At 36.6% G+C, this 27570-nt stretch overlaps 1 protein-coding gene across 14 annotated transcripts in view; it reads right to left on the reverse strand.

Annotated features, from left to right (window-relative positions):
- The window catches only part of bru1 (bruno 1), a 228053-nt gene that overhangs the window by 29012 nt on the left and 171471 nt on the right, over window positions 1-27570 (reverse strand). For 5 of the 14 annotated variants that reach the window (XM_076189797.1, XM_076189799.1, XM_076189805.1 and 2 more), the window contains exons 3-12: window positions 24401-24483; window positions 23991-24039; window positions 23659-23742; window positions 22789-22916; window positions 21967-22107; window positions 20646-20811; window positions 13219-13362; window positions 11778-11867; window positions 7138-7164; window positions 3021-3227 (exon numbers count right to left, since the gene is read on the reverse strand). In XM_076189797.1, coding sequence (XP_076045912.1) covers window positions 3021-3227; window positions 7138-7164; window positions 11778-11867; window positions 13219-13362; window positions 20646-20811; window positions 21967-22107; window positions 22789-22916; window positions 23659-23742; window positions 23991-24039; window positions 24401-24483 — 1119 coding nt within the window. The remainder of the gene's footprint in view (window positions 1-3020; window positions 3228-7137; window positions 7165-11777; window positions 11868-13218; window positions 13363-20645; window positions 20812-21966; window positions 22108-22788; window positions 22917-23658; window positions 23743-23990; window positions 24040-24400; window positions 24484-27570) is intronic. The other 9 variants (XM_076189802.1, XM_076189801.1, XM_076189800.1 and 6 more) reach the window with 9 other exon arrangements.

A 27570-nucleotide genomic window follows, 5' to 3' on the forward strand; every position in this document is an offset into this window, starting at 1 on the left:
AGTACCACACAAAAAGCTACTAAGAAAAATCAAAATAACAGGTGGTGTACAAGGAAAGTTATTGAAATGGATGGAAGATTTCTTGAATGGAAGAAAAATGAGGGTGGTACTTGGAGACAAATACTTGACCTGGGAAGAAATGATAAGTGGAGTCCCACAAGGTTCTGTATTGGCTCTGATAATGTTTGCCATATATATATAAATGACATGGATGAAGGTGTGGAATGTTATATGAACTTCTTTGCAGATGATGCAAAACTACTAAAGAAAGTAAGTACAGAGGAAGACTGAATCACTGCAGAGAAACCTGGATAAAGTCTAAGAATGGAGCCAAATGTGGGAAGTGAACTTCAACATCAAGAAATGTAGTATAATGGAATTTGGAAAAAGTAAAAATAGAATACCAGGGCAATATAAAATTGTTACAAAGGAAGTAAAAAAAAATTAGCTCGGAGAGGGACCTAGGAGTAATTATCAGCAAAGACATGTCACCAGACAAGCATATCAACAAAATAGTTGGAGAAACCTTCAATTTAGTAAGATCAATGAAAGTAGCCTTTGACCACTGGGATGAGGAAGTGGTGGAGAAAATATTAGTTACATTGATAAGGCCAAGATTGGAGTACACTGTGACACTATAGACACCCAGTACAAAAAAGAATATAAAGAAATTAGAAAGAATAAAAAAAAAAACAAAGATGGCACCAACACTCTCTAAATTGACATATGAACAAAGATTGCCCAAATTGGAACTACCAACCCTGGAACAAAGAAGAGAAAGAGGAGATCTACTGGCCATTTACAGAATTATGAATGGGATGGAAGTCCTCAACAGAAAAGATTTATTAAAGTGGGATAAAAGAAAAACAAGAGAACATGAAAAGAAACTCAAAAAGGATAGTTATAGAAAAGATCTGAAAAAGAATAGCTTCCCACAGAGAGTGGTAGATGCCTGAAACAAATTGGATGAGACAACAGTGTGTGCAAAAACTATACAAGAATTTAAGAACAAACTAGATGCTGAAAGATACAAAAATGGGTCACTACAAGCATAGCTCTCTTTCCATATAATACAACTAAGTAAATACATGTTGAGACAATGTGACAAGATGAGGAAGGTGGAAAAATAAGAAGCTTAAAGCAATAAACTTGGTACTAGACCTGTCTTCTTTATATATATATATATATATATATATATAAATATATATATACATATATATATATATATATATATATATATATATATACATACACATACACATACATATACCAAGGCTTTTTCCCCCTTACAAGGGAGGTAGCCAAAAAGGGAAAGGCATAAAAACACTCCCACCTATTTCATCCCTAAATACACTCCACACCCCTCCCTCTCATCTGAGCACCTCCTGGATGACGGGTCATCCCTGCACCCTGCCCACCGCCCTGGGTCAGAAGCAGTGTCGCACGACACAGCACATCCACAGCAAGGCCGCTTCATTTAATCGGCGACCCCCCTCTCCGTCCCCCCTTGCATATAAGGAGAGGACGGGGAGAAATCCCTTTGGGCTGCGTCAAAATTTACTCACACATACTACCCCCCCCCCCCCGCCCATTCCTCCTCATGCAATCACAACATCATCCATATACAACCATTCTCCACTCACCTCTGTCTTCCATCCTCTCCCTTCCTTCCTCAACAGACATTCCCCTCTTCCCCAAAGCCCCCTTCACCCCATCCATCCATCTCATCCTAGGACGTCCCCTCATGTTCACTCCCTCCACATCTGCCTTCCATACCTCTTTTACTAGTCTTTCTTCACTCATTCTTTCCATGTGTCCAAACCATCCTAATATTCTTTCATCAACCGTATCTCCCAAATCCTTTTTCACCCCTGTTCTCCTCCTCACCTCCTCATTTCTCACGCTATCCAGCCTAGTAACCCCCACCATACTTCTCAGACACCTCATCTCAAACACATTCAAACTCCTTCTCTCTTCTGCTCTTATGTTCCACGTTTCTGCCCCATACAGTGCTGTTGGCACAATCACTCCTTCATACAGTCTCCTCTTAGCATCCATTCCCAAATGTCTATTCCTCATTACACTCTTTAATCCACCAAGGCATTTACTCGCTTCTCTCAACCTACATTCTACCTCCACCTTCACTCCACCTTTTCCTGCTACACTTGCACCCAAGTATCTAAAACTATCCACTTCCTCCAGTCGCTCTCCCTTAATGTTCACTTCCAGTCTACTGCCACTTTCACCCCTTGTACATCTCATCACCTTACTTTTACCCACATTTATCTTTAGCTTTCTTCTATCACATACTCTCCCAAACTCTGCCACCAGCTTCCTCAATCCCTCCTCTGACCCTGCCACAAGTGCAGTGTCGTCCGCAAACAACAGCTGGCTCACCTCCCACTTTTCTCCATTTTCTTTAACCATCTCCAATCCCTGACCCACTACCCTAGCATTCACCTCTCGCACCACCCCATCCATGTATAAGTTGAACAGCCAGGGCGACATATATATATATATATATATATATATATACATATATATTGATACAAACAGTACATATATCAATCAACTATCTAATTGATCTAGCCCACAAGTCACTCAAGGAAGATATATTTTGTTGTCTGAATATGGCAAGAGTGGGGCAGCATAAGACAAGGAGGTCTTTGTCTTCTGTGTAGTGATCAATCTATCTGTTGCCCCTGGTCTCTCTTGCTGAAGACCTGTGGCCTCTAGTGTGTGTAGTGATTGCATCAAGGACAAGTTGAGTTACTCATCATGCCTGTTCTGTGTTGTATTTATTTCAATGTTGGGTGGTATATACATATACCATAGATCTTATCCCCCTTATAAGAGGGGTGGCCATGCCAAAGCTCACATCCACATCGTATACAATCAAGACCTATTCCACAACCCTTTCCATCTCAATACTTTGGGGTCGAAGGGCCATCTCTTCCTGTCACACTACCTGAGTAATCGTAACTAGTTAATATATGCAAAGCAAGTCTCTTTCAACTTACCAAAGCATTTGGAAAGGTTCGTCTGCTTGTCAATGAAAACTTTTGCAGAAATGACTTTTCCAAATGGCCAAAAGGCTTGTGCTAGCTCTAGATCTGTGAACTCCTGAGGAAGGTGGTAAATAAAGAGATTTGCTCCTTCTGGCCCTTCAATCTGCTTTCCTGCCGGACTTGAAGCTGAAGGCAAACTGGCAAGGTTGCTGGAGAATCCTGGAAATGGAAACAACTAAACAACTGGTATTCACTCAAACACGGGGCTTTACTAAAAAATAACCATAAGATTTACGACAGTGCTATACCCCCATCCCCATGGAGTATTACATTTTGATGTCAATATTTAGCACTTCTATCCTATTGTACTGAAGAGCTAGTTATAGAGGTGGTAAAGAAGAAACTTAAGTAGGTTAACAGAATGGGGGAATAGTATAGCAAAAATTGAAAGTGATCAGCCTTCTTCTTTATGTGGAGATTAGTTTTGAGTCGTGAAAAGAATGCTGTGTGACTGAACTATTGGGTATTTGCTGGATTATGCACATGATTTTCAGGAGATACATTAACAATTCTTATAACAATGGATATAGGGCATATTTTAAAATATGTTTTACATTCTATTTATTCTAACTGATCTTAACAATTCTCAATTAGAGATATTTTATCAGTACACAAAAATCATGCCTCAATAATATAAATGGCCATGTAGTTATTGATTATTTTAAAACCTCTCATCTAGGGAAATTTCACTGTCAGGTATGTAAAATCTTTAGTTGCAATGAAGGCATACAATCTATAGAAAGTTTGAGAACCAATAATTCACAGTATGGGATAAATTTTGTAATAATTATTCTATTACTCTTTGGACATCTATATCACCACCTTTATAATAAATATATATGCTCTTACAATGTGAGTTAATTTTGAAGTTAAATGTATTTCATCCATCTGGATTAAAGCTTAAAGAGCACTCACAATAACAATTATGAAGTCTTGTTATTTATTATGAGCAACTTTACTTTTACAATTGAAAATTTCAGACTACAAAAATCTCTATCAGCTATTCTAATCCACACATATCACAACATTCATAATATGTACACATTCATATGTCTTCCTACCTGAGTTAGATCTTAGTGTAAATATCTCTAATTTATCTGGACACTTACAGATACTCAAAATAACTTTATGAAGTCTGTTATTCTTAACCAACAGTTTTTCAGCAATACATTTGCAATTAACAGTTTCAGTGAAAACAAAATTCTAATTGTTATTCTAGCTTCTAAGTGAAAGCCATATCTATGATCCAGCATGGCAAATTCATCAAGCTTTTTTCACTTTGTACAGAGAAATTTGCAAGGCTTCCTTCTTATTTATAAATATATTTATGATTTAATTTGTTGAACCTGCTTCACATTAAATTAATTTAACTTCAACAGCATAACATTATGAAATGGCCCATACACTTGCAGGCCACATGTCCAGTTGCTGGACAAAATCATGACTGTACAGAACAAACTGAGTTTGTATGGGGGGCTATACACACTCAATTTGGCTTGCACAGTCCAGATTTTGTCCAGCAGCCAGACAGGTGGCCTGTGAGTGTATGGGCCACTTAAGAGTTACTCAGTTTTCTGCATTATGTGCATCAATGAGACCAGACTTGCTTTTTTTTAATTTTTGAAAATTATAAGAATAAACAGACCTTGAAAATTACTCATCTATATGTTCATAAAGATAATAGAATTCATGTGCATTGAGGCTGACTTAGGGTGAAATTTAGTCATTCTATTATATGTATATTTTTTGAGTGCAGTGGAGGACTAAGTGATCCCTTATCTTCAAGGTGCTGATATGAGAGACAGGATTGAGGGGGTTTCTATTTGTTTCTGATGTATGTGTGTGCTCTTATATAGAGGAGGTGGTCTGCTTCATACACAATTAAGACTCATTTATCACCACTTCCATCTCAGCACCTTATGAATAAAGGGCATCCTTTCTCCCCTGTCACACTACTTAGGTTAAAGGAAATGCAGCAAGGCACAGCTCTTCAATGGCTGTTAGGCCTATCAAAATGCAAAGGGTATGAGGTTATAATATAATTGCTCCAACTGAACTTAATCAAAGTGCAATGATAAGGTTTCTGATTCTGAAGACAATGATGAAAGATTTGAGTTGCTAGACACAAATGATAGTTGCTTACGAGTATGATATCTATATATTAATAAAATCTACACCAAATGACCCTCTATATTACACTGGAGACTGAAGAAGAGTAACAAAGAGTGTGAACAGCAGAAGTGGATGGAGGAGCTTTGAAGAAAGACCAAGAATGAGATGGATGAATGGAGGTGAAGGGGGCTCTGGATGTGTGTGGAATGTCTGTTAAGAAGGGAAAAGACAGGAATGAATGGAAGGAAATTGTGAGTGGATGAAGAGACACCATGGTCCAAAGAGATGTTCTTTTCATCATCTTCATAATCTATTTTGAGTAATGAGGTAGGGGATCACTATAAGGTGCAGTGTTGCGGAGAAAACAAATCCAGCTGTTGAGCCCTGCTGTGGAAGAACTGTGCCTCATAGTATGCTGTTTGACCCAAGTAAAGTGATCGTGGACAGGGTGATCCTTCATCCCTCTTTTGCTGAGATGGGAGGGATGGTTGAATTGGTTCATTTGTATATGATATGGATGCATGCTTTAACTTGGCCACCCCTCTCACAAGGGGAAGAAAGCCTTTGGTATAGGTATGTGTGTACACACATACATAAATATATATCCACACACACACATACACAGTATGTACACTTTGTTTAGATATTCTGACATTTTGTTCAACAAAGAAAAGAAACATTTTCTTTTCATAGTTTATTCCTGTACCAAATAACCACAGAATATTGGAATTTATTATTAATTTTTCTAAATTGAAACAAAGGTAGCTTAGAGTTCCCCATAGATTTTGAGATTTGTTGTGTTTATATTACTGTATTTTTAATAAATCATCGCATGATAAATTATTACACTTTCATTTTCCTCATATCTAGCATGATGAATTTGTTAAGACTACTATATGATATTCTAGAATTTGACATTCAAATCACCAACAAAGGGACTTTATTTGGCATTATAGATATAAATATTATTATAATTTTTTTTTATAAAAAAACAAATGAATGAATAAATAAATAGATAAATAAATAAATAATGTAAAAAGTAAGGGCAGTCAACAGTTTTATACGAGAGTAGTAGAGCCTGCGTTAGGATTGGAAATAGAAAGAGAGAGTGGTATGAGGGAAACTGGGGGCTGCATTAGGGCTGTGTTATGTCACCATGGCTGTTCAATGTGTACATGGATGGGGTGGTATGGGAGGTAACTCTGAAGGTAAAGTGCAGGGGATTGGAGATGGCTAGAGACAGTGAAGAGAATTGGGAGGTGAGACAGTTGTTGTTTGCAGATGACAATGCACTTGTGGTGGGGTCAGAGGAGGGATTAAGGCATTTAGAGATGGAGCTTGGGGAGGTACGTGATGGGAGAATATGGAAATATGGCAGTAAGTTGGAAGTAAGTCTTGATGAAGAGAGGCTGGAGGAAATGGACAGTTTCAAGTATTTGGGGTCACATGTGGCTGGAAATGGAGGAGTGAAAGGGACTTTGATTAAGATGGGAATGTGTGTTGACCAAGGAAGGAGAAATCAGGGGATAGGGATGAATGGAGAATGGTTGTGTATGGATGATATTTTGATGTAGCCTGAAGGGATTTCTCCCTGTCTTCTGTATTTTCCACATGAGAAGATGGGGAGTGGGGGGGGGATTGCCATGTAAGTGAAATAGCCATGCAGTGGATGTACTGTGTCTTGCTGCATTGCCCCAGCAATGGGAAGAAGATAGGGATGACCTTACACCCATGAGGAGCTAAGATAAGAGAGAAACAAGGGTGGTGGATGGGAGTGGAATGGGGGAGTGGGCGCATGACTTTGATTTGGCTACCTCTCTTATATGGGGGAAGAAGCACTTGGTATATAGATTGAAATTAATAGAACTTAAAACTGAAACTGCAAAAAAATTCCTGTTGGGGTATAAAAAAAACAAATCATGTTGTAATGGTTAAAAAATGAATGTTAGAAACTTACCTGTGGACGAGGTTAAGCCTGGAAGGACTGTAAAGGAGGGAAGAATTATAACTACAAAATTTTCCCACAAAAACAAAATTTACAAAACTCAATTTGAAAAAAAAAGGGGTAGGATAAAAAAAGGGAATATGCAGCAAAGAAAACCACTACTGTTGAGAAATAAGACTACACTATCTTATTACAACCAACTTGTTACTGATCTTTGAGAAGTCTAAGGTGAAGCATAAAGTTCTTTGATAATGACAATAACAAAAGCATTTTACAAATATATATCCACATGACATATTACATTTCTGTAAAGTTCAATGTTTATCACTGAAGGGATGATTGAATATAGACCTTTAGGTTTAGTCAATAAAACCTTTGGTAGGTTGCACCAGCTGAGAATGTAAATAATGAGTGTTTTACATAGCTTATGTCAATCAGTCAACCTACAGCCTTGGATCTTTCTGAGAAGATCCTTGGCCATCAAGTTAGCTCAGAGGTCACTCAGAGAAGAGTCTTTGTATTGTTGTCTGAACTGAGCATGTTCTGGGCAGTGTAAGATAATGTGTTCTGCATCTTCAAAACCCATCAATGTGCTCATCTCCATCTGGAGGTTCAGCTCCAAGAGGCTGACATTTGGTCACAGCATTGGGCCCAAGATCTCTCTAACAATATAACTATACTTCTCCACCTTTTTGAGAGGAGCTGACAAATAGTGACTACTCCCCTCCCATGACCACTTTCAGCCCCAGTGACATTGAAAGTCTCAAACATATTCAACAGATAACAGCACAATGTTTATTTCCAGAGAGATATGGGAAGGCCCAAGGACTGTTGCCAGCCAATGTGGGGATATGGGTTTCCAGTTACTGAAACTCAAGGGAACCGTTACTGACGAGGGACAGGGATGAAGGACCCTTTGTCCCAGCTGTGCTTAGATAAGAGGGATGGTTAATGGGTTTTGTGTATGATGTGGGTGGAAAACCATTAACCCCAGAGTAGATGGCAAGTTCTCAGAAGCTCCTACAGATCTCTCTGGGAATAGGAAACTGGAATGTTGTTTATATCTTATTTATGTATGATGTATTTTTATGATTCCTGGGCAGTGGGTGGGATGCTGGGGTGACCTCTCATGCATGAGAAGCTCAGATGAGAGGGGAGATAGGGTGGTGCATGGGAGTGGAATGGGTATGAGTAGGTACATGCCTTTGATTTGGCTACCTCCAGGAAAAAGCTCTTGATATAGATTGACAGTATTTCTGTGATAGGAATACATTATATTTTTATATTTTTCTTTTTCATATACTTCTACTGGAATATTTTGTATGAACATTCAATGAGTAAGTTTTATTATACAAAAAATGATAGCTCATCCATAAGGGGTTACGATAAAGGAAAATTATTGATGGGTGGGAGTGGGTACATGCCTTGGCTGGCTACCTCCCTTTTAAGAGGGAAGAATGCTTTTGATATATATATATATATATATATATATATATATATATATATATATATATATATATACATATACATATATATATATATATACATATATATATATAGATAGATGATAGTATGAAATAAAGTATTAATCAATAAAGCTTTATGATAAATACTTTTGTCTTATTGTTTGTTAAGGCACTGTTATCATTATCAATCTGTAACTTTTTATAGTAATTTTTAGGATGGGAAAGCATTAATGAGTTCATATGGGGGGATGCTAAGGCTCTACAGTATCCCCTATGGCTATACATCTGAAGATGGACTGGGAGTATATCTGGGAGATTGTCAAGGATGATTCAGAGAGCTGGAGGAAAAAGGCAAGTCTGGCTATGTGCAGTTATGGTGTTTGTCCTAAATGAGTGACTTAATGAATCTGGGATTGTAACAGTAAATTTTGGCATCATGATTACTAAAATTTACTGTTTCAAAATTTTATGTCATTATCCAAATATGTCAAGGTAATTGTTTGTTGTTTTCTGTAATATCTATGTCACTCATATCTACGTTTCAGTTAAAATTAATTCTCAGTTAAATCATGTAAGCTGATGAAACTGTTATATCATTTATCAATAATACTGGATATGCTATATATTATAATGCATTAATATAAAAATCTTTAGAGTATTATTCCATGAAAGAAAAGAGGTCAGCAAATGCAAAGTAATTATTCAGTCAAAAGTATATCAATATTTCCTCCTTAAACTTCCTGAAAACTGAAAACCAATAATGGGTCTAAATACAACTTCTCAAAGCCAAACCACACAAACTCAAATAACTGTCAGGTCAAAGATACGTCACTCCAGTAAAGCAATTAAAAGTTCAGTGTACACTACAGAAGGGAAATAGCAAGAGCTTCACAGAGGAGAATAAATACAGCAATCAGTTAAAGAACTCTGCATCAAGTAAGAAAACAATTAACGAAAAATATATGGGGAAAGAACATGTGGATAATATTACTAATGTTGAAAGAGACAAGAGAGAGATGGCAAAAGAGACAGGGTTGTGAATGAGGTGGAGAGAAAGGGGTTTAGAAAAAAAGAAGAAGAAGAAAAGAGAAGTAGTATGTATGAAGCAAAAGCTAGGTGTGAATTGAGAATGGGTGTAAATGAATAGAGAAGCGATGTGTCCTGCAGGGATTTCTCCTCATCTGCTCCGTATATTTCTCAACTGGATAAATGGTTGGGGGATTGCACCATGTGGAGGACATAAATCAACTTTGGCTGTCTGACCCTGCTGTATTGGTGCCGTGTCTTGCTGCATTGCCTCTGACCTGAAAAGTGTGCCAAAGGGCAGGGATGACACTGATTCACAAGGAGCTAAGATGGGAGGGTCATTGAATGGGTGAAAGGAGCTTTTGTTATATGTATATATGCATGCATAACATATGTCCTGCTGCATTGCTTCTGACCCAGGCAATGGGTAGGAAACAGGGATGACCCTTGATCCATGAGAAGCTAAGATAAGAGGGAAGCAAGAGTGGCGGATAGGAGTGGAATGGGTGGGAGTGGGTGTGTGCCTTGACTTGGCTACCTCCCATATATGGGGGAAGAAGCCCTTGGTAGATAGATGCAGATGTATGTATATGTATGAAGGATAATGAGAAAGAAAAACAATGTTTAAATGTATTCAAATATGGAACACAGACGGAAGGAGAGAGAACTGAAGAAAGTGAATAGAAAGGAAGGGTGATGATGAGAGAAAAAAAAAAGTGTATAGATGAATAAGAATAAGAAGGCAGATTATTGGGGAAAGGAGAGGTATGAGACAAAGAGAGTAAATGAATGATAGGGGGAAATGGAGAGAAGATGATGGGACAGAACAAGAAGAAAGGATGGCATGGGGGAAAAAAAGAGAACAAAAATAAAAAGATGGATGAAAGCAGGGTAAGTAAAGCTGCAAAAAAAAAAAAAAAAAAAAAAAGAAAGCTATAATGGGAAGGGAATGGACACAGATGACATGAAGCAGGAATAAAGAAAATTCTAAAAGCTGAAGAGTAGGGATACCATACAAAAGCAAAAGAACAATAATAAGAAAGTGGAAAAAAAAAAAAATCTGAGGGAAACGGACATTGAAGGAAAGAGAAAGGTGTATACATACATACACATACATACACACCAAGGGCTTTTTCCTCCTTACCAGGAAGGTAGCCAAAATCAAAAGGCATAACTCCACTCCCACCCATTTCATCTCCACCCATTCCACTCCCATTCAACATCTCTCCCTCCCTCTCATCTTGGCTCCTCATGGATGATGGGTCATCATCAAAATACTGTATACATACATATGTCAAAATGCTTTTTCTCCTTTACAAGGGGTGGCTAAGTCAAAGAAGACACCCACCCCACATCCACTCAACAGCCCATTCATTGTCCATCTCTTGTTAAAATCTGGTTGGGTCTGAGGCAATGCAGCAAGATGCAGCACTTCCACAGCCCAACAGCTGGAACTGGTTTAGCCCCACCCCTTCCCTCACCTACTCATGAAATTTATGGCATAGACAAAATAAATATCCCTCTGGGCTATGTTAATTTTTCATCCATGTATCATCTACTCTCCATTTGTTCCTCTCTTTTGTACTCTCTCCTGTCCTTGACAGACATTCCTTTTACAACCAATGCCCTGGGACTGCTTGGCCAGACAGTCTAGAGAACAACAACAACCAATGCTCCCTTCATTCTATCCATCTACCTCATTCTTGATCTTTCCTTCAAGTTCATTCTATCCATTTCTGCTTTCTACACTTTTTTTTACTATTCTTTCCTTACTCATTCTTTCCACATGTCCAAACCATCTTAGTATTCTCTAATCATTCTTATGTGCCAACTCTCTTTCCACCATTGCTCTCTGCCTCACCTCCACATCTCTCAATCTAGTCATCTTCATAACACCTACCATATTTCTTAAACACTTATCTCAAACACATTTAGGCTCTTCCTTCCTGTCTCCTTAAAAATTCGAGTCTCTATTTCATACAGTGCAAATGGGACTATTAAAAAAGTAAGAGAATGGAAATCATATTAGGCAGTAGTTGGTAGAGGAATGATAAGGAGTAAAATGGAAAATATTGGGAAAAAAGAAAGGAAACATGGTAGAAAAGGAATGCAAAACCATTCAAAATCATTCACACAATGAGGTGAGGAATACTGAAGTACCTGTTGGCTGATTGAGTGTCGGAAGTCCTGTTGTAGTTCCGCCAGTCATTGCGGCCAGTGTTGCAAGGTTCTGCATGTTTACACCCAGCCCTGTGCAATAACACAACACACACATGTTAGTATAGCATACTACTGAAGTTAGGTAAAACTGCTCCCATAAGAAACAGAAAATCACTTTAAACTCATAATATACTAAACAGCTATGCAACCCTTTTTAGATGATTGAGTACATATAGGAAAGTAACATAGAAACAGTCACCCCTTCTAAATCAACAGTAGTGTTTAACAATGTCAAACAGCCCAAAATTACATTTCTTTTTTCTTTCAGATATAAGTGATCTTCTCTTTCTTCCTCTGTCTGCAGGGCAGTTAGGACTGGTTCCATATGTTTCGGAATCATGATAACCATAGCAGGGTACAAAATCAGAACAACACAACCAAGCAGGTTTCATTGTAAGCAATTGGGTACAAGCATAAGGGATTTTAAGACCTTTTTGCATCTTTTTCTCAACCTACAGTTGTAGGTAATAGGAAAAATGGTATGGTGCTTCAATTACAAATATTCAACACATCTCTAATTCATCAAAGATAAAAAATTAAAGGAAAATTTTAATTAATTCCAAGATATGGTCAGATCTAATGAAATCACTGGAAGGTATCTAATGTATACATAACAGTTATCATCTTCATAAATTCTTTTTCTAAAAGTCACTATACGATATATTCAGCTATGGAAAATAGCCTTGTCATCTATGGCTAAAAGCTATCTTATGTATCACGGGGAAGGTGGCTTGATCTTGTGTCATTTTCTAGTTGCTACTTGGCTTGTGTTCAATTGAGGAAAAGATCCTTGCCATCTACTTATTAAAGCTTGTCTGCATTAACCCCCAAAAGAGACAGCAGGTAGATCTATGCATTTTTCTATAGCTGCTGCTATGTAATTCCATAATACCTAGGAAACACTTCTATCTACTGGTGGACAAATTCAATAATTTACCATGCGTCATTGAACATATATATAAATAACTGGTTTGATTTAGTTTAATGTTAAGAACTTCCCTTCTCAGAGAAGACTCTGATGATGCTTCCTTATGGAAGATTTTTTTAAGTAATATATATAACCACTATAGGGCAATTCAACCCATTAAACTGTGGTATAGTGAAAATTAAATTAAGCAGTCTGCATAAACATCCCTTGCATTCTTTTTTTTTTAATAATATCCAATCTCAGAATGTTTACTGAAGACCTTTATATTTCTATTGTGCTGAACTGAATAATGAGCACATAGTTATGAAAAAGATACAATGTTTCCAACTCTAAGTCTTGAGAGGAAGTATAGATTATAAACCAGGTTTTGGTGTACAATATTTCTCTAAAAACAGAGGTCAGGGTGGAACACTGACTGTAAGCAAAACAAATCCCCTACAAGCCTTAACATACCCGTATTTTGTGAGTTCATGGAGGCTAGGAGGCCTTGAAGGTTTGTCTCTTGTGCACTGCTAGTTGGGGTTTGGAGATTGAGGCCAGCACCCAAGGAGCCCAGCCCACTTAGGCTTGCTGCTGCTGATGACGAGAAAGGCACAGCTGAAGTTTAGTTAGATTATCTGTTCTCATTCGTGAGGATAATGGTTTATAAATTCATATAAAAAGAATTTGCAATATCAAACAAATATAAGAACCTTCAACAATGTATCTAAAAGAGTAAATACAATAATAATTTAGATTCTTTTCATATAACATTATCTTGTACAATACAGAGCACAAGTTAAAGTAAATTATTCTTTTCCTATAAAATATCTCATACTGAAGATGAAACTCCATGTCCCCTTACCTTGCAACAACTTTATTCTATAATCAAAAATTTGTAATTTGCAATTGACACAATTTTTAGTCAATGACATAGAAACAATCCCAACTTAATACAACACAGACAATAATATAAAGATTCTTCCTAGAAGATCTATGAGAAGGTTTCAAGACTTTTGTCAGCCACTGTGGGGTTGATGATGATGGTCAATTTTGATGAGGGAGTTATGGGTTTCCATTCTGTGAAACTAGAGGCAATACATACATACATATATACATACATGCATACATATACCAACAGCTTTTTCCCCCTTACAAGGGAGGAAGTCAAAGTCAAAGGCATAAATTCACTCCCACCCATTTCATACCCACATACTCCACTCCCATTCACCACCCATCCCTCCCTCTTTTCTTGGTTCCTCCTGGGTGATGGGTCATCCCTGCATCTCACCCACTGCCTTGGGTCAGAAGCAATGCAGCAAAATGCAGCACATCCACAGTGAGGCCACTTCACTTAATTGGCGACCCCCCTCTCCATCCCCTCATGAAGAAAAAGAAAAGACGGGGAGGAATCCATTTGGGTTGTATCAAAATATCATTTACATATACTCCCTCACCACTCCCCAGCCCTCACCCACTCCCTTCCATGCATCACAGTATCATCCATACACAACCATTCTCTACTCACCCCCTATCTCCTATCTTCTCCCTTCCTTCCTCAACAGATATTTCCCTTTCCCAATGCGCCTTTTATCCCATTCGTCCATCTCATCCTTGATTGCCCCTTCATGTTCACTCCCTCCAACTCTGCCTCCCACACCTCTTTTACTAATCTTTCTTCACTCATTCTTTCCATATGTCTAAACCATCCCAATACTCTTTCATCAACCCTATCTCCCAACTCTCTTTCCACCCCCATTCTCCTCCTCTTCACCTCATTTCTCATTCTATTGAGCCTAGTAACCCCTACCATACTTCTCAGGCATTTCATTTCAAACACATTTAAACTCTTTCTCTCTTCTTCTCTTATGTTCCATGTTTCTGCCCCATACAGTGCTGTCAGTATAACCACTCCTTCATATAATCTCCTCTTAGCATCTATTCACAAATGTCTATTTCTCATTACACATTTTGATCCCCCAAGGGATTTAATTGCTTCTCTCAATCTACATTCTACCTCCACCTCCACTCCTCCATTCCCACCACATTCGCATCCAAGTATTTAAAGCTATCCACTTCCTCCAGTCTCTCTCCCTTAATACTCATTTCCAATTTGCTGCCATATTCTCCCCTTATACATCTCACCACCTTACTTTTACCCATATCTTCAACTTCCTTCTTTCACACATCTTCCCAAACTCCATCACTAATTTCCTTAATTCCTCCTCTGATCTTGCCACAAGCACAGTGTCGTCAGCAAACAACAACTGGTTTATCTCCCACTTTTCTCCATTTTTTTTTAACCATCTCCAATCCCTGGCCCATTTGCCTTGCATTTACCTCTCACACCATCCCATCAATGTATAAATTGAATAGCCAAGGCAACATAACACATCCATCGTGAAGTCCCACCTTTACCACAAATGACTCACTCTCTCCATTTCTAATTCTAACAGAGGCTACTACTCTTGTAAAAACTCTTGACTGCTCTTAACAGCTTTCCTTCTATTCCGTATATCTGTAGTACCTCCTACAGTGCTTTCCTGTCTGCCCTGTCATAAGCGCTTTCCAAATTCATAAAGGCCCAAAAAACATCCTTACCTTTTCCTAAAGCTTTCTCACATATCTGTCTTACCACAAAAATCTGATCCGTGCAACTCCTACCTATCCTAAACCTACACTGTTCCTCACCAATTACTCACTCTGTTCCTCTCCTAATCATCTCAGTCAAAACCCTCCTATAACCTTTCCCAACTACACTCAACAAACTGGTCCCTCTGAAACTACTACAATCACACCTGTCCACTTTTTCCAGCTCTCCAGCACTCTACCCTCTATTTAGACAAACATTAAACAACCTCACCAGCCAGTCCACCATCACTGTACCTCCCTTTTCTAGACAGTCTGCAAGACACCCATCCAACTCAGGTGCCTTATCTGCTCTCATCATTTTAATAACTGCTTTTACCTAATTTTTCCTTATTTCTCCTCCTTTTTCCTCATTCATCACTGTCATTTTCTTAACACTTCCCACTGCAACTACCTTTCCCTCCCTATCCTCCTTCACATTTAGCAACTCCCTGAAATACTCTGCCCATCTTCTTACTGCTGTCTCTTCCATTATCATCTCTCCATCTGCACCTTTTACCTTTTCTTCTCTACTTGATTTGCCTCCTCTTCTTCTCTTAATTTCCTTCCAAAAAAAATTTTTATTTAAAAAAATTCTGCTCTCCTCTTTGCCTCCTTTATCTTATGCTCTACTTCTCTTCTCTTTTCTTTGTATCTCTCATATGCCTCTCTTGGTCTATTTTGTAACCAATCTGTGAATGTTTCATCTCTTCTCTTCTACAACCTTCTGTGCTTCATCATCCCACCACTCACTACCCTTCCTTCTATTTTCTCCCATCCTTCCTTGTTCCACACACCAACTTTGCACACCTTGTGACTTCCTCCTTGAAACACCCTCATTCCTCCTCCACTACTGGAGGCAATAATTATAATTATTACTTAATAATTACTGTAATCATTACTCAATGATCCCATCAGTGGATTTTGTTCACTCTGTTAAGAGAAAGAATAGGTCCAAATGACCCAATAGGACCTTGGCACTTTCTAAGCACTCCTTGTTTTCCTAGTGTATCCTTTGTCATTTTTGTTGTTGTTACTGTCATTCCCTAGAGCAGTCCCATCTCCCTGAGGAACACCATGGCTGGATAGGTGTTTTCCCACAAATCCCTTATAGAATGTATATTATGTTGGTGTGCATGATTGTGTACAATACAGTCTTCCATAACTTGTTGAATAGTATGGAGTAAAGTGTTACCTCTTGGACATTTATCTGAGCCGACATCTAGCCTTCTTTGGTAACTTAGAAGGGCTGGATGGTGGCTGCTCTGCAGCTTGGCCATGTGGGCTCTGTACTCTTCGGGGAGAGGATTCATAGAGATGGATATCAAGGGGTCAGGTATGTAGGAATATGGATATGCTTCTGGAGGTGGGTATTTGGTGGTTGTGGAGGAAGAGAAGAAAGTAATTAAGTGTGATATAAGTATTTGGATGTTGTTTTCACATCAATGTCATTAAATGGGGTGCAGCTAGGGGAGTCATAATCCTCTCTTCATATTGTCCTCCCACAAAGAGTCACGGCAAAAAGTATGCTTTGACTCAGCCATACCCTCCAGTTTATAATCTTCTTTTACATCACAAACTCCCTTGTTCAAGTCTACAACTTTGCCTTACAGAGGGACTTTGGTTCTGGCAGTTGGGGACCAATATTTGGCATGGATTCTTTTCTTACCCTCTGTAGTGTGATCACGATTTGATCCCACATGTTAGGGCTTTCTCAGTGGCTGCCAGATGTAAGTGCTACTGCTGAGACATGGTGCGAAATGATTAAGGCCTTTGTATTTACCTAGTTGTATCTTATGGGAAAGGGAGCTATGCTCATGGTGCCCCATCTTTGTATCTCGTAGTGTCATGTATAGTCTTTGCACACACTATTGTTTTATCCAGTTTATTCCAGATATCCACCACTCTGTGTGAAAAACTTTCTTTTTCAGGTCTCTTCTATAACTATCCTTTTTAAATTTCTTCTCATGTCCCCTTGTATTTCTCATATCCCAATTTAGTAAGTCCTCTCTATCAGGGACTTCTGTGCCTTGGAAGATTCTGTAAATGGTCAGCAGGTCACCTCTTTCTTTTTTTGTTTTGTTTCAAAGTTAATAATTTCAATTTAGCCAATCTCTCCTCATATGACAGGTTTGAAAGTGTTGGGGCCATTTTCGTGGCTATTCTCTGAATCTGTTAAATTTTCTTTATATTCTTTGTGGTATTGGGTGACCATAGTGTCGCAGCATACTCTAGTCTAAGCCTTATTAGTGTGACTAGTATTCTTTTAACCATTTCTTCATCTAAATAGGTAAAAGACACCTTTATTGATCTTAGTAAGTTGTAAGATGCTCTGACAATTTTGTTTATCTGTTGATCAGGGGACATATTATTTGAGATAATTACTCTCAGGTCTTTTTCAGATCCCACTTTCTTTCCTTCCTTTGTTCCAATTTTGTATTGTCCTGATATTCTTTTTTTTTTTTTCGAACTCCATTATGCTACATTTCTTAATGCTGAAGTCTACTTCCCACTTTTGGCTCCATTTCCAAACCTTGTTTAGGTCTCTCTGTTGTGATTCACAATCTGTTTCTGTATTCACTTTCCTCAGCAATTTAGTATCATCTGCAAAGAAGCTCATGTAACAATCCATATCTTCATCCATGTCATTCACATAAATAGTGAACATTATTGGAACCAATACATATCCCTGTGGAACTCTACTAATCACCTCCTCCCAAGCTGAACTCTTTTCTCTGAGCACTTCTCTCATTTTTCTCTCATGCAAGAAATCCTCCATCCAATTTAGCAATTTACCTTGTATCCTTCCTATGTTTTCCATATTCATTTCTCTTTTTATCCATATATTGCTGTAATATTCACTCTCTGCTAACTTACCTTATTTTGCTAGTATGTCTTCTGCTACCTTTTGCGATCTTAGTTTTTTCTTTGGAGGTAAACTTTTTTCTTTAGAATATTGTCTCATTCTATGTACTTCTATTTCTTTTTCTACTTCTTGGTCATCATCTTGTACTTCTTTTAGGATTGTTTTTGTCATTTCTTTTTCTGATCTTCCTCTAAGTACTTAACCAAACCATGTTTTTTCTTTAATCCATATACTACAACACATTTTTTTCTACCCACTGTATCTCTGACCCAATTTGCTTTTTTCTTTGATTACTTGAATAATTATGTCCTTTGCCTTGCCTGCATTTGTTGTTGTACTATTTCTTTAAAAGCTATCTCTTCATTTTCTGTTTTCATTCCATTTTTTAATCTGCAAATTTTCTTCACTTGATTTTTCTTCAATTCTTTAAGACATTGCCTGTATTTTGTGATTTAACTTTTTTTTCTTCTTAATTCTCACTATTGGAAGTATCATTGTTTTTCATGTTTTTATTTTCACATTTAACCTCAATTAGTTCTTTTTTTTTTAATTCACTTAGGTCATTATTTATTTTGGAATACTTCTTCTTTTGTTCACATACCTCTCTACTTACTTCACAATAGTAACCATTCAGTTCATTCAAGCCTGCTATTAATCCATCTATATTTGTGAAGGACACTTTTAATTTTCTGTTACCTCCATCCTGTTTTCTGTTTCCCTTCTGTTTTTCTCTCCTATGAACCATTTCCTCACTTTCATATCCACTACTCTCCAATAGAATTTCTCTTTGTCTGACTCTGTTCCGTTCTCATTTTTCCCTTAGCTTTGATTCTTTCTTTTCTTTTCCTCTTTATTCATCTCTCTTTTTATCCATACCTGTTTGTACTGATTACTTTCCGCTAGTTTTTCTGTTTTTGATAAGACATTCTCTGCTGTTGTTTGTGACCTGAATTTAACCTTAATTGGTCTGGCATTGTCTATACTGTATTTCCCCAGTCTATATATTTCTTCAATTTCTTTCCCTATTTCCTGTTCACCTTCTTGAAATATTTTTAGTACCTTGTTCACTCTTTCTTTCTCATCTCTTACTCTTGTAGTCCTATTTGGATTATGTTTCTCTTCCATTCCTAATATAATTATACATTTCTTTTTATCTGCTAAGTCTCTTACTATAATTTCCTTCTCTCTCATCACTTTAATAACTGTGTCCTTGGTGTGTTCCTTCATCTGCTGTTTCACTGCATCTCTAAATTCAATATTGCTATTCTCCTGAACCTTTTTCCAACCACATACCTCTTTTGCTATGGACTCTTTATTCTCTTTATTATTCCTCTTCAATTCCTCATTCTCATCCTTTACTTCTTTTAACTGTCTTTTTTATTCTTCTATTTCTTTATTTAGGTTTTGGTTCTCCTTCTTTAGTTCTTCCAATTTATCAACTCTTTGTGTAATCATTGCAAGTTGGCTAAACCTAACCTCCCATGATTTGTTAATTTTTGTTAGTTTTTCCTCCAGACTTGCTAATTGGGGGAGGTTGTCATCTCCTCCCTCATTAAATCCATAAAAATAATTCTCTCCACTTTCTATTGCACTGCTCTTATCTATTTTTCTAATTTTGATGCCTTTCTCATTTTCCTCAATAATCCCTCCCCTTCTCCTTTTTCTTCACCTCCCCACCACACCATGAGCTTTCCCCTTCCCTACTAATACAATACAGGTACTCCCTTGTTGTTGAAATCCACAAAAATTGTGTTTATTTTTTTTTCCCGGAGTTCCAATCTTCGCCATCAATTCGACAGCTATTTCCCCTTTGAAAGAGAGCTCAGAGCTCATATATGACTGATCTATGGGTAATGCTGTGACCTTACATGCACACCCACACTCAACTCCCTGCCCACAAGAGTTGGAATAACAACACGCAGCACAGCAATACTGAAATTATTTCAGTCCTGGGTAGGTTTTGAACCCAGAGTGCTGTAGTGGCAGCTGGAATCTCTACCAGTGCACCACGAGTCCTTATCAAGGCCATATAACCTGAGTTCCCCCTTTTCCCTGTCCCCTAAAAGTAACACTCTTAGCTATATTTATTTGTGCACTCCACAATACATCTGCTGAAGAGGACCACAATTGGTGGTCGAAATATACAGATCTTCTGTCTTTCTTATATCATTCTCCAACAGTGGATTAATAAGTTTCATTTTACAAATGTGCCACTACATTATATCTTCCTTATATATATATATATATATATATATATATATATATATATATATATATATATATATATATATATATATATATATATATATATATATATATATATATATATGTATATATATATACACATACACACACACACATCAATATACCTACTATTTCTGATTTGAAAGAATTCTCACAATCTCACCTGAGGATTCAAACACTTGCTGTCCAAGGCTGCCCTGGGAAGCTGTCAGTAACTGTTGCACATTAATGTTGTTTAACTGTGGCAAACTATTTAGCTGGTTTGCGAGATTTGGAGTGGCTGTAGCAGGTGCTGATCCCGAATTGGTGGCCACCTGTTGCTGAAGCAGCTGAAACACAGCCTCATATTATTAAGAATATAAATGGTTAAACTTATCCAATAACTACATAAATAGAAGACTATCACAAAAATTTATGTTTAATATAAAAAAGTCTCAAAGAAACTTCAGATATTACTACAATTTAAGACCAATCAGCATAAAACATTGTATTTATCGATCTGTAATATGCAGGAAAGGAGCAACACTCATGAGGTCCAATCTCATTATCTATCATATCTAGTTTTTATTTTGTATGTCTATGTAGGGCTTGTAGGCATAGATAAACATACATTTAGCAATGATTTTCCCCCCTTTAACAAGGGAGGTAGCCAAAAAACAAAAACATAAAATCCACTCCCACCCATTCCATCCCCACATACTCTACTCCCATTCGCCCCCTCTCTCCCTCTTATCTTGGCTCCTCCTGGATGAACTACCATCCCTGCATCTCACCCACTGCCCTGGGTCAGAGGCAATGTAGCAAGACACAGCACATCCAGAGCAAGGCCTTTGCTTTTTTTAGGAATGTCCCCTTTGGGGCTACAGAGAGTAGGATGCCTAGTCCTATCCCTATCCCGGTTTTATCGGCTTTAACAACTCAAGTGGGAACACTCAATGGCATTATTCTTCTCCCCCACCACAGGGCATAGAAAAACAATCAATTTTTCTTCTAAATGTAATGGGCACATAAATGAAGAATATCTATCTACATAATACCAAGAAGCACCTTCTTCCTTTTGAGGGAGGTACCAGCCATGGCATGCACCCCCACCCATCCCACACCTATCTTACACCCCTCCATGTTCCCTTTTATCTTAGTCCCTTGCTCAATGCCTGAGTTAAAAAGAATGTAGCAACAGGGCAGGATTTACCTAGTTGTGGGCCCTGGGCTAAATTCATCAGTGGGTCCCCAAATTTATAGAAATATGGCATGCTTCAGTATCCAATACATTACTTTTGACTGAAAAAATGCTTACTGTGTTTTAATATGATATCTGCCTAATTTATTTTGTGAGAGCTTATTTTTACCATTCATGCATGACAAATTAGTTTCAGTGGGCCCTAAGCCAATGGCCTACTATGCCTATTAGTAAATCTGACCATGCAGTAAGCCACAATATGCCCACTAAAGTAAATGAAAACAAAAGGGAAATATAGTCTTACAGCCAAGTATTGAGGTCCTAAAGAAGCTAGATTGTTTGCTGTGGCCATACTCCAGAGGTTTTGAGTCACATGCTGCAGTCTCTTAGCATCCTTTTCTTTTTGTGTGTCTGCAAACTTAACTACAAGGGGCGAAGAGCAGCCCTGTAGAGAAAGAGTATAGTTAAAAATTATAAACAGTGTTAATTGAGGGTTAAATATGTTAAAATAAAAGCCAACAGTCATATAAAAATTCTTACACCCAAAGTCTTTCAAATTCAAACTTAACCCCAATTCTATTTAAAAGAATTTTAGAAAACTTTCAGATTTACATAAGATGTATAGCAAAATAAGAATGCAAAGCTCTGAGTGAAATGTTACATAATAATCAAGTCTGAATATATATCAATACAGAGAATAATCATGTAGTTTTATGGAATATTATTTTCATGGATGAAGCTAGGGAGTTTAAAGGTTTTAAAAACGCCCATTAAACAAATCAAAACACCACTCAAACTTAGGAGAGCATAGGCCTTTGATTCAGTTTAATTCATGCTTTTAAGACTGTTCCTTGCCTGTACAGACAACTGTTAATAAGTGTGGTTTAGTGAGAGGAATATGGAAAATGCCTTATAAGGAAGAGTAACACAAATCAGCTTCATCTTGTCAAGAAACTTGAAGTACTTTGTAATTTAACATACATCAGTCCCTTAACCAAAACACAGAAAAAACAGCACAATATCAGCAGGTGAAAAAGGTGGATATTGCATGAAGACAGGACGGCCAAGGAGTAAGATTGTCTTAGCCCTGATAGTGCAAGAAGGCAAAGCAGTAGTGTGTCCTTGCCCTTGCCTCCATTGTCTGCGAATGGTGCATCTTCTTAATAGCATTGATGGCACACTGACGGGAGGAGAAGGTGACAAAGGCACAGCCTTTGCTCTGGCCGTTGGTATCCCTCAATACTGTGCACTCCTCTGAAATTATAAAAAGTTATGGTGAGCTTATAGCATTCGATAATTCATTAAATAAATAATACATAAAGATGGGTACATGAAGTGAATTCAGCATATTTTAGCTCACATCCACCAAAACAAAACACAAATATATATTCATCCATATATACATTATATAAATATAAAAATATTCAACCATACTGAAGTAGAAAAATCATAAAAAATGTACATATATGAACTATATAAATTTGTGGAATCTGTTGGTTCAAGTTTTGTCTACCACGATCCCACAGGCCCATGATGATAGATATCAACATTCCCTGGGTTCTCCCATAGATCTCAAAGAAAATATGTTGTATAGTGGTGTCTGATGTGTACATATGTCAGGCAATAGAGGGTGATGTATTCTGTTATGTAATTTTATGTGTATTGTATATCTATAGTGGTATTATGAACCAAACATTTACAATGGAATGAAAATTTATCACTTCAATCCCTCCAAATACGAATTCAGTAATCCCTCCTATATCTGAATTGCCATTATCTAAACCTCACCAACATTCATGATTCATATGTAATGCATACCACTTTTATTCCTTCAAGAATGATATTTTACCACTGGAATGGTGGAGCAGCCACTTGGGGGAGGGAGGATTTTATCCTGTGTATCTGAATACTCCCCAAATCCGATCACCCTGTAGCCTAATTAGTTCAGATATGGGAGAGATTACTAGTATAAAAAAGAGCATGTTTTAAAACCCACCTATAGTCCCATGTGCAGAGAACATTACACGTACATCCTGCTCATTGTATCTTTTACTCAGCATTCCCACAAACAGCTTGCGTTCTGGAGAAGCAATAGCATTATGTGATCAGACATGAATGATGACGTACAACTAAAGTAAACTAGCCTACTGGTAAAAAAAATTTAAACAGGAGAACAAAAACTTTACATGTTAAGATTTTAGTGAATGATTTCTAATATTATAGCATGGATTATAGTAACTATATTGATAAGGGTATGACAAACTTGTAACAGAAGGAACACCAATTAGTAATACAGTTAACATAATACATAACACTATTTATACAAACCATTACGGTTCTCTGTGTCTGCCGGTTTCATCTGAATGGGGTGATGCATCTGCAAACCGTAAATGATGTCTAAAGTACTTTTATGTATTTTTTCTTAATCTAACCTAATTTGGATAAACAACATTGATACATTAAAATATATGTATTAGAAATTCAAATTTCATTCTCCTATTACATTTTGCTAATCAGTGAAAATACTCATAGTTATTCATACCTTCATTATATTATCTTACAATGAACACTTGAAGTAATACTTTCCTGGAACTAATATATTACCACACTCTCCTTTCTGTGAACTAACACTGGTAATAATACAACCCTCGTTAAATCTAGCACTATAGTAATGATTAGTAATATTCTTACAACTATAACCAATTAAATGAACATTACATAGGCAGACTAGTGCTTACCCCAGTAAGAGTTTTGATGTTGTGCATTGCATTCTGAGCATCCAGCGCAGCCTTCCGGGTGTAGAATGTCACAAAACAGCATCCTGTTCACAAGATTTGAAAAAAAAATTAATGAACAAAAAGGCAATGAATCTTCATAATGCCAATTCATGCTTAACTTTCAATAACTGTAACATCTCCTTAGAACTTATAGCCACTGCAATTATCATATTGTATATATATATATATATATATATATATATATATATATATATATATATATATATATATATATATATATATATATATATATATATATTCATGAAGAGCTAGAGTCCGGGATACATTTTTTTAATGAGTCCAGTGTGTACTCGAAAAAAAAAAAAAAAATATATATATATATATATATATATATATATATATATATTCATGAAGAGCTAGAGTCCAGGATCCATTTTTTTAATGAGTCCAGTATGTACTTCCGGGGAAAAAAAAAAAAAAAAAAAAAAATATATATATATATATATATATATATATATATATATATATATTTATGCCAAGGGTTTTAGGGTTAATAGGAATCTAATTTCTTAATGGGTTTCTTATAGCTTGGGTCTAACTTCTTGGGTAAATTAAGATGACACCATGTGTTGATTAATTTTGGTTTTATAGTTTTTGTTGGTTAAGAGAAAATTTTCTGGGTCTCCAAAAATCAAACTGAAAAAAGCTAATCAATTTAAAAGAGTATAAACTAGAGATCCCCTCTCCTTATAAAGAGGGCAGTGAATGAGGCAATGCAGTGAGACGCAGCAACTGTATTGCCTCGTTTTATATCTGTTTTGGGCAGAAGTTCCTTCAAGTTCACAGCTTCACTTTTATGGAACAAGCTTGATATATCAACCCAAACAATTCAAAATTATACACCATTCAAAGTATATTGTAGGAAAATTCTTTTACATGCTTACTTGTCTAGAAGTCAGAGTAATTATATTTATCCTTAATATTATTGCCGTGTCAGCTTTTGTTGTCTTTCAATTTTGTTGATATTTGTGTAAAACTACATGCATTGCAGTATTATTTCTTAATGGCATTTTTGCATATATATATTATTTATTTATCTTATTTCGGGACCTCAATAGAATGACGCCCCTTATTGTTTTTTTTTTTTTTTGTTATCCCTAGTATAATATCATATTCTTCTGTGTGATCCAGTCTATGTTCTTTACATTTGTTGGTTAAGTCATTTGTATGAGTTATTGCCTTAAAGTGCTTGTAAAATCATTCTATAATGAAATATATCAAATCAAAATCTATAGCAAGGTTCAACACCTAACCTGAGATTGTTTACATTCCCCCCTTGGACAGAACTTGATAGTGAGGGAGAAGAAACGGTGCATAAGTTCTATTAGGGAAACTTTGAGTTCTGCAGAGTATCAGGAATATGTTATCAGTATTATGTTTGAACTGCATACTAATAAAAAATACAGATAAAACTGGATTTATAATGTTGATATATGTATGGTGGTGTATGCCTGGGATTGGAGACCTGTGCGACCTGGAGCCTTGGTCAGTCATGAAGACCAGCCTTGCCAATGTATTTAACAATGCCATTAAGTATTGTAAGATTATGTTTTTCTTTTTGTGTTCCATGAAGCACTGCAAATTCTTGTGAAACTTCATTAGTGTGTGTCAATTGTTTGCTACAACTTCATGAGCCCTAAGTTGGAATCAGTTGATTTTACTATCTCAGTCTCTGACAATTGTGAAATTGTGAAATTGAAATTGTGCAGGGATGCTCTCCACTATTGCTAACACTCTTAATACTGATGTAACATACCTCACATATAAGCAATTCACTGCCTTTGAAAAATAAGAAAACATTCTACATTGAGATCTTCCACAAACAATTCCTCAACAATTTATTGTAACCAGAAAGAGGATGACATTAAATACCATTCAAAACTTTTTTCTGATTTTGTTATTGGAAAATTATGGCATCTTCAGACCTTGATGAATTTTGCAAACAATTTACTGAAAGTTATATATATATATATATATATATATATATATATATATATATATATATATATATATATATATATATATATATATATATATATATATATATATATATATATATATATTTAAGTGTTTTGTTTTCATAATTTCATTAAAATATTTTTAAGGATCAGTAGATATTTGGTGTTACAAACATTTGTACATGTTGGAGTAGTTGCTTATTTATTACTTATTTTGGGTTACCAATGGTAACTTACTATTAAGTTGATGACATCATCCATTGAAGAATACTTCTTTTTAACCTTGTTAAACCAGTTTTTGCAGAAATAATTTCAATTGTGTTAGCTTCTTCTATAAAATATATCAAATGTGTATTTCCAGAATATTGTTGTATGCCAAAGCCCTGTCAGAGGGTAGTAGAAGAGGGTTGGTCTGGACGACCTGTAAAAAGCTAGTAGATAAGTGGGTAGAAAGAGGGGTAGATGGCGAGTGTTATATTTTTATGAGTTTGTATTTACAAACACAATACCCAAAGGTGAAAAGGCAATGAGTTGCTTAAGTTTGCTCTCTGCTTTGAGTTATAAAAATGGCTGGGGGCCTGTATTTATTGCTAAGAACTTGAAAACTGAGATATGCAGATATTTGATATTGCTAAGTAAACAATATTGCATATAGACTTGTAACAATGAATCTGATTAGAGAAAGGGTGGAAGAGAAAAGTCAATTGGTTCACAATTGTAAGATCACGCCTTTTGGGGGAGATCTTAAATATAAAAATAGGGATCATTGGACTAAAGAAATCACTACGTAACTTGAAAGCTCACCTAAGACCTTGCTTGCGTTTTCTCTGGGGATTCCTCGAGTGTAACTCAGAAAAGCAAGTTATAATATATTTAGAAGAAAATCAAGAAAAAGAGTCACAATTTTAATTTAATCTCGATTGAAGACTATAACTGAGGGAAAAGAAGTTCCACAGTGGATGATTGAAGAGCCAGGGCCTACCGACTAAAATTGTGAATGACTAGCAAAACAGTGGAGACAAAAACAGTGGTGAAAGGTGGGAGAAATTGAAAAGTATGTTGAAAGCCATCGTTCTCACAAAAATAAAAAACATTAATTGGCAAATGTATAAATAAAGAAATAAATAATGCACAAATTAATAGATAAACGAA

This window comes from Oratosquilla oratoria, chromosome 9 (assembly GCF_046742065.1).
Source record: "Oratosquilla oratoria isolate Oo_2021 chromosome 9, ASM4674206v1, whole genome shotgun sequence".
Classification (NCBI taxonomy): domain Eukaryota; kingdom Metazoa; phylum Arthropoda; class Malacostraca; order Stomatopoda; family Squillidae; genus Oratosquilla; species Oratosquilla oratoria.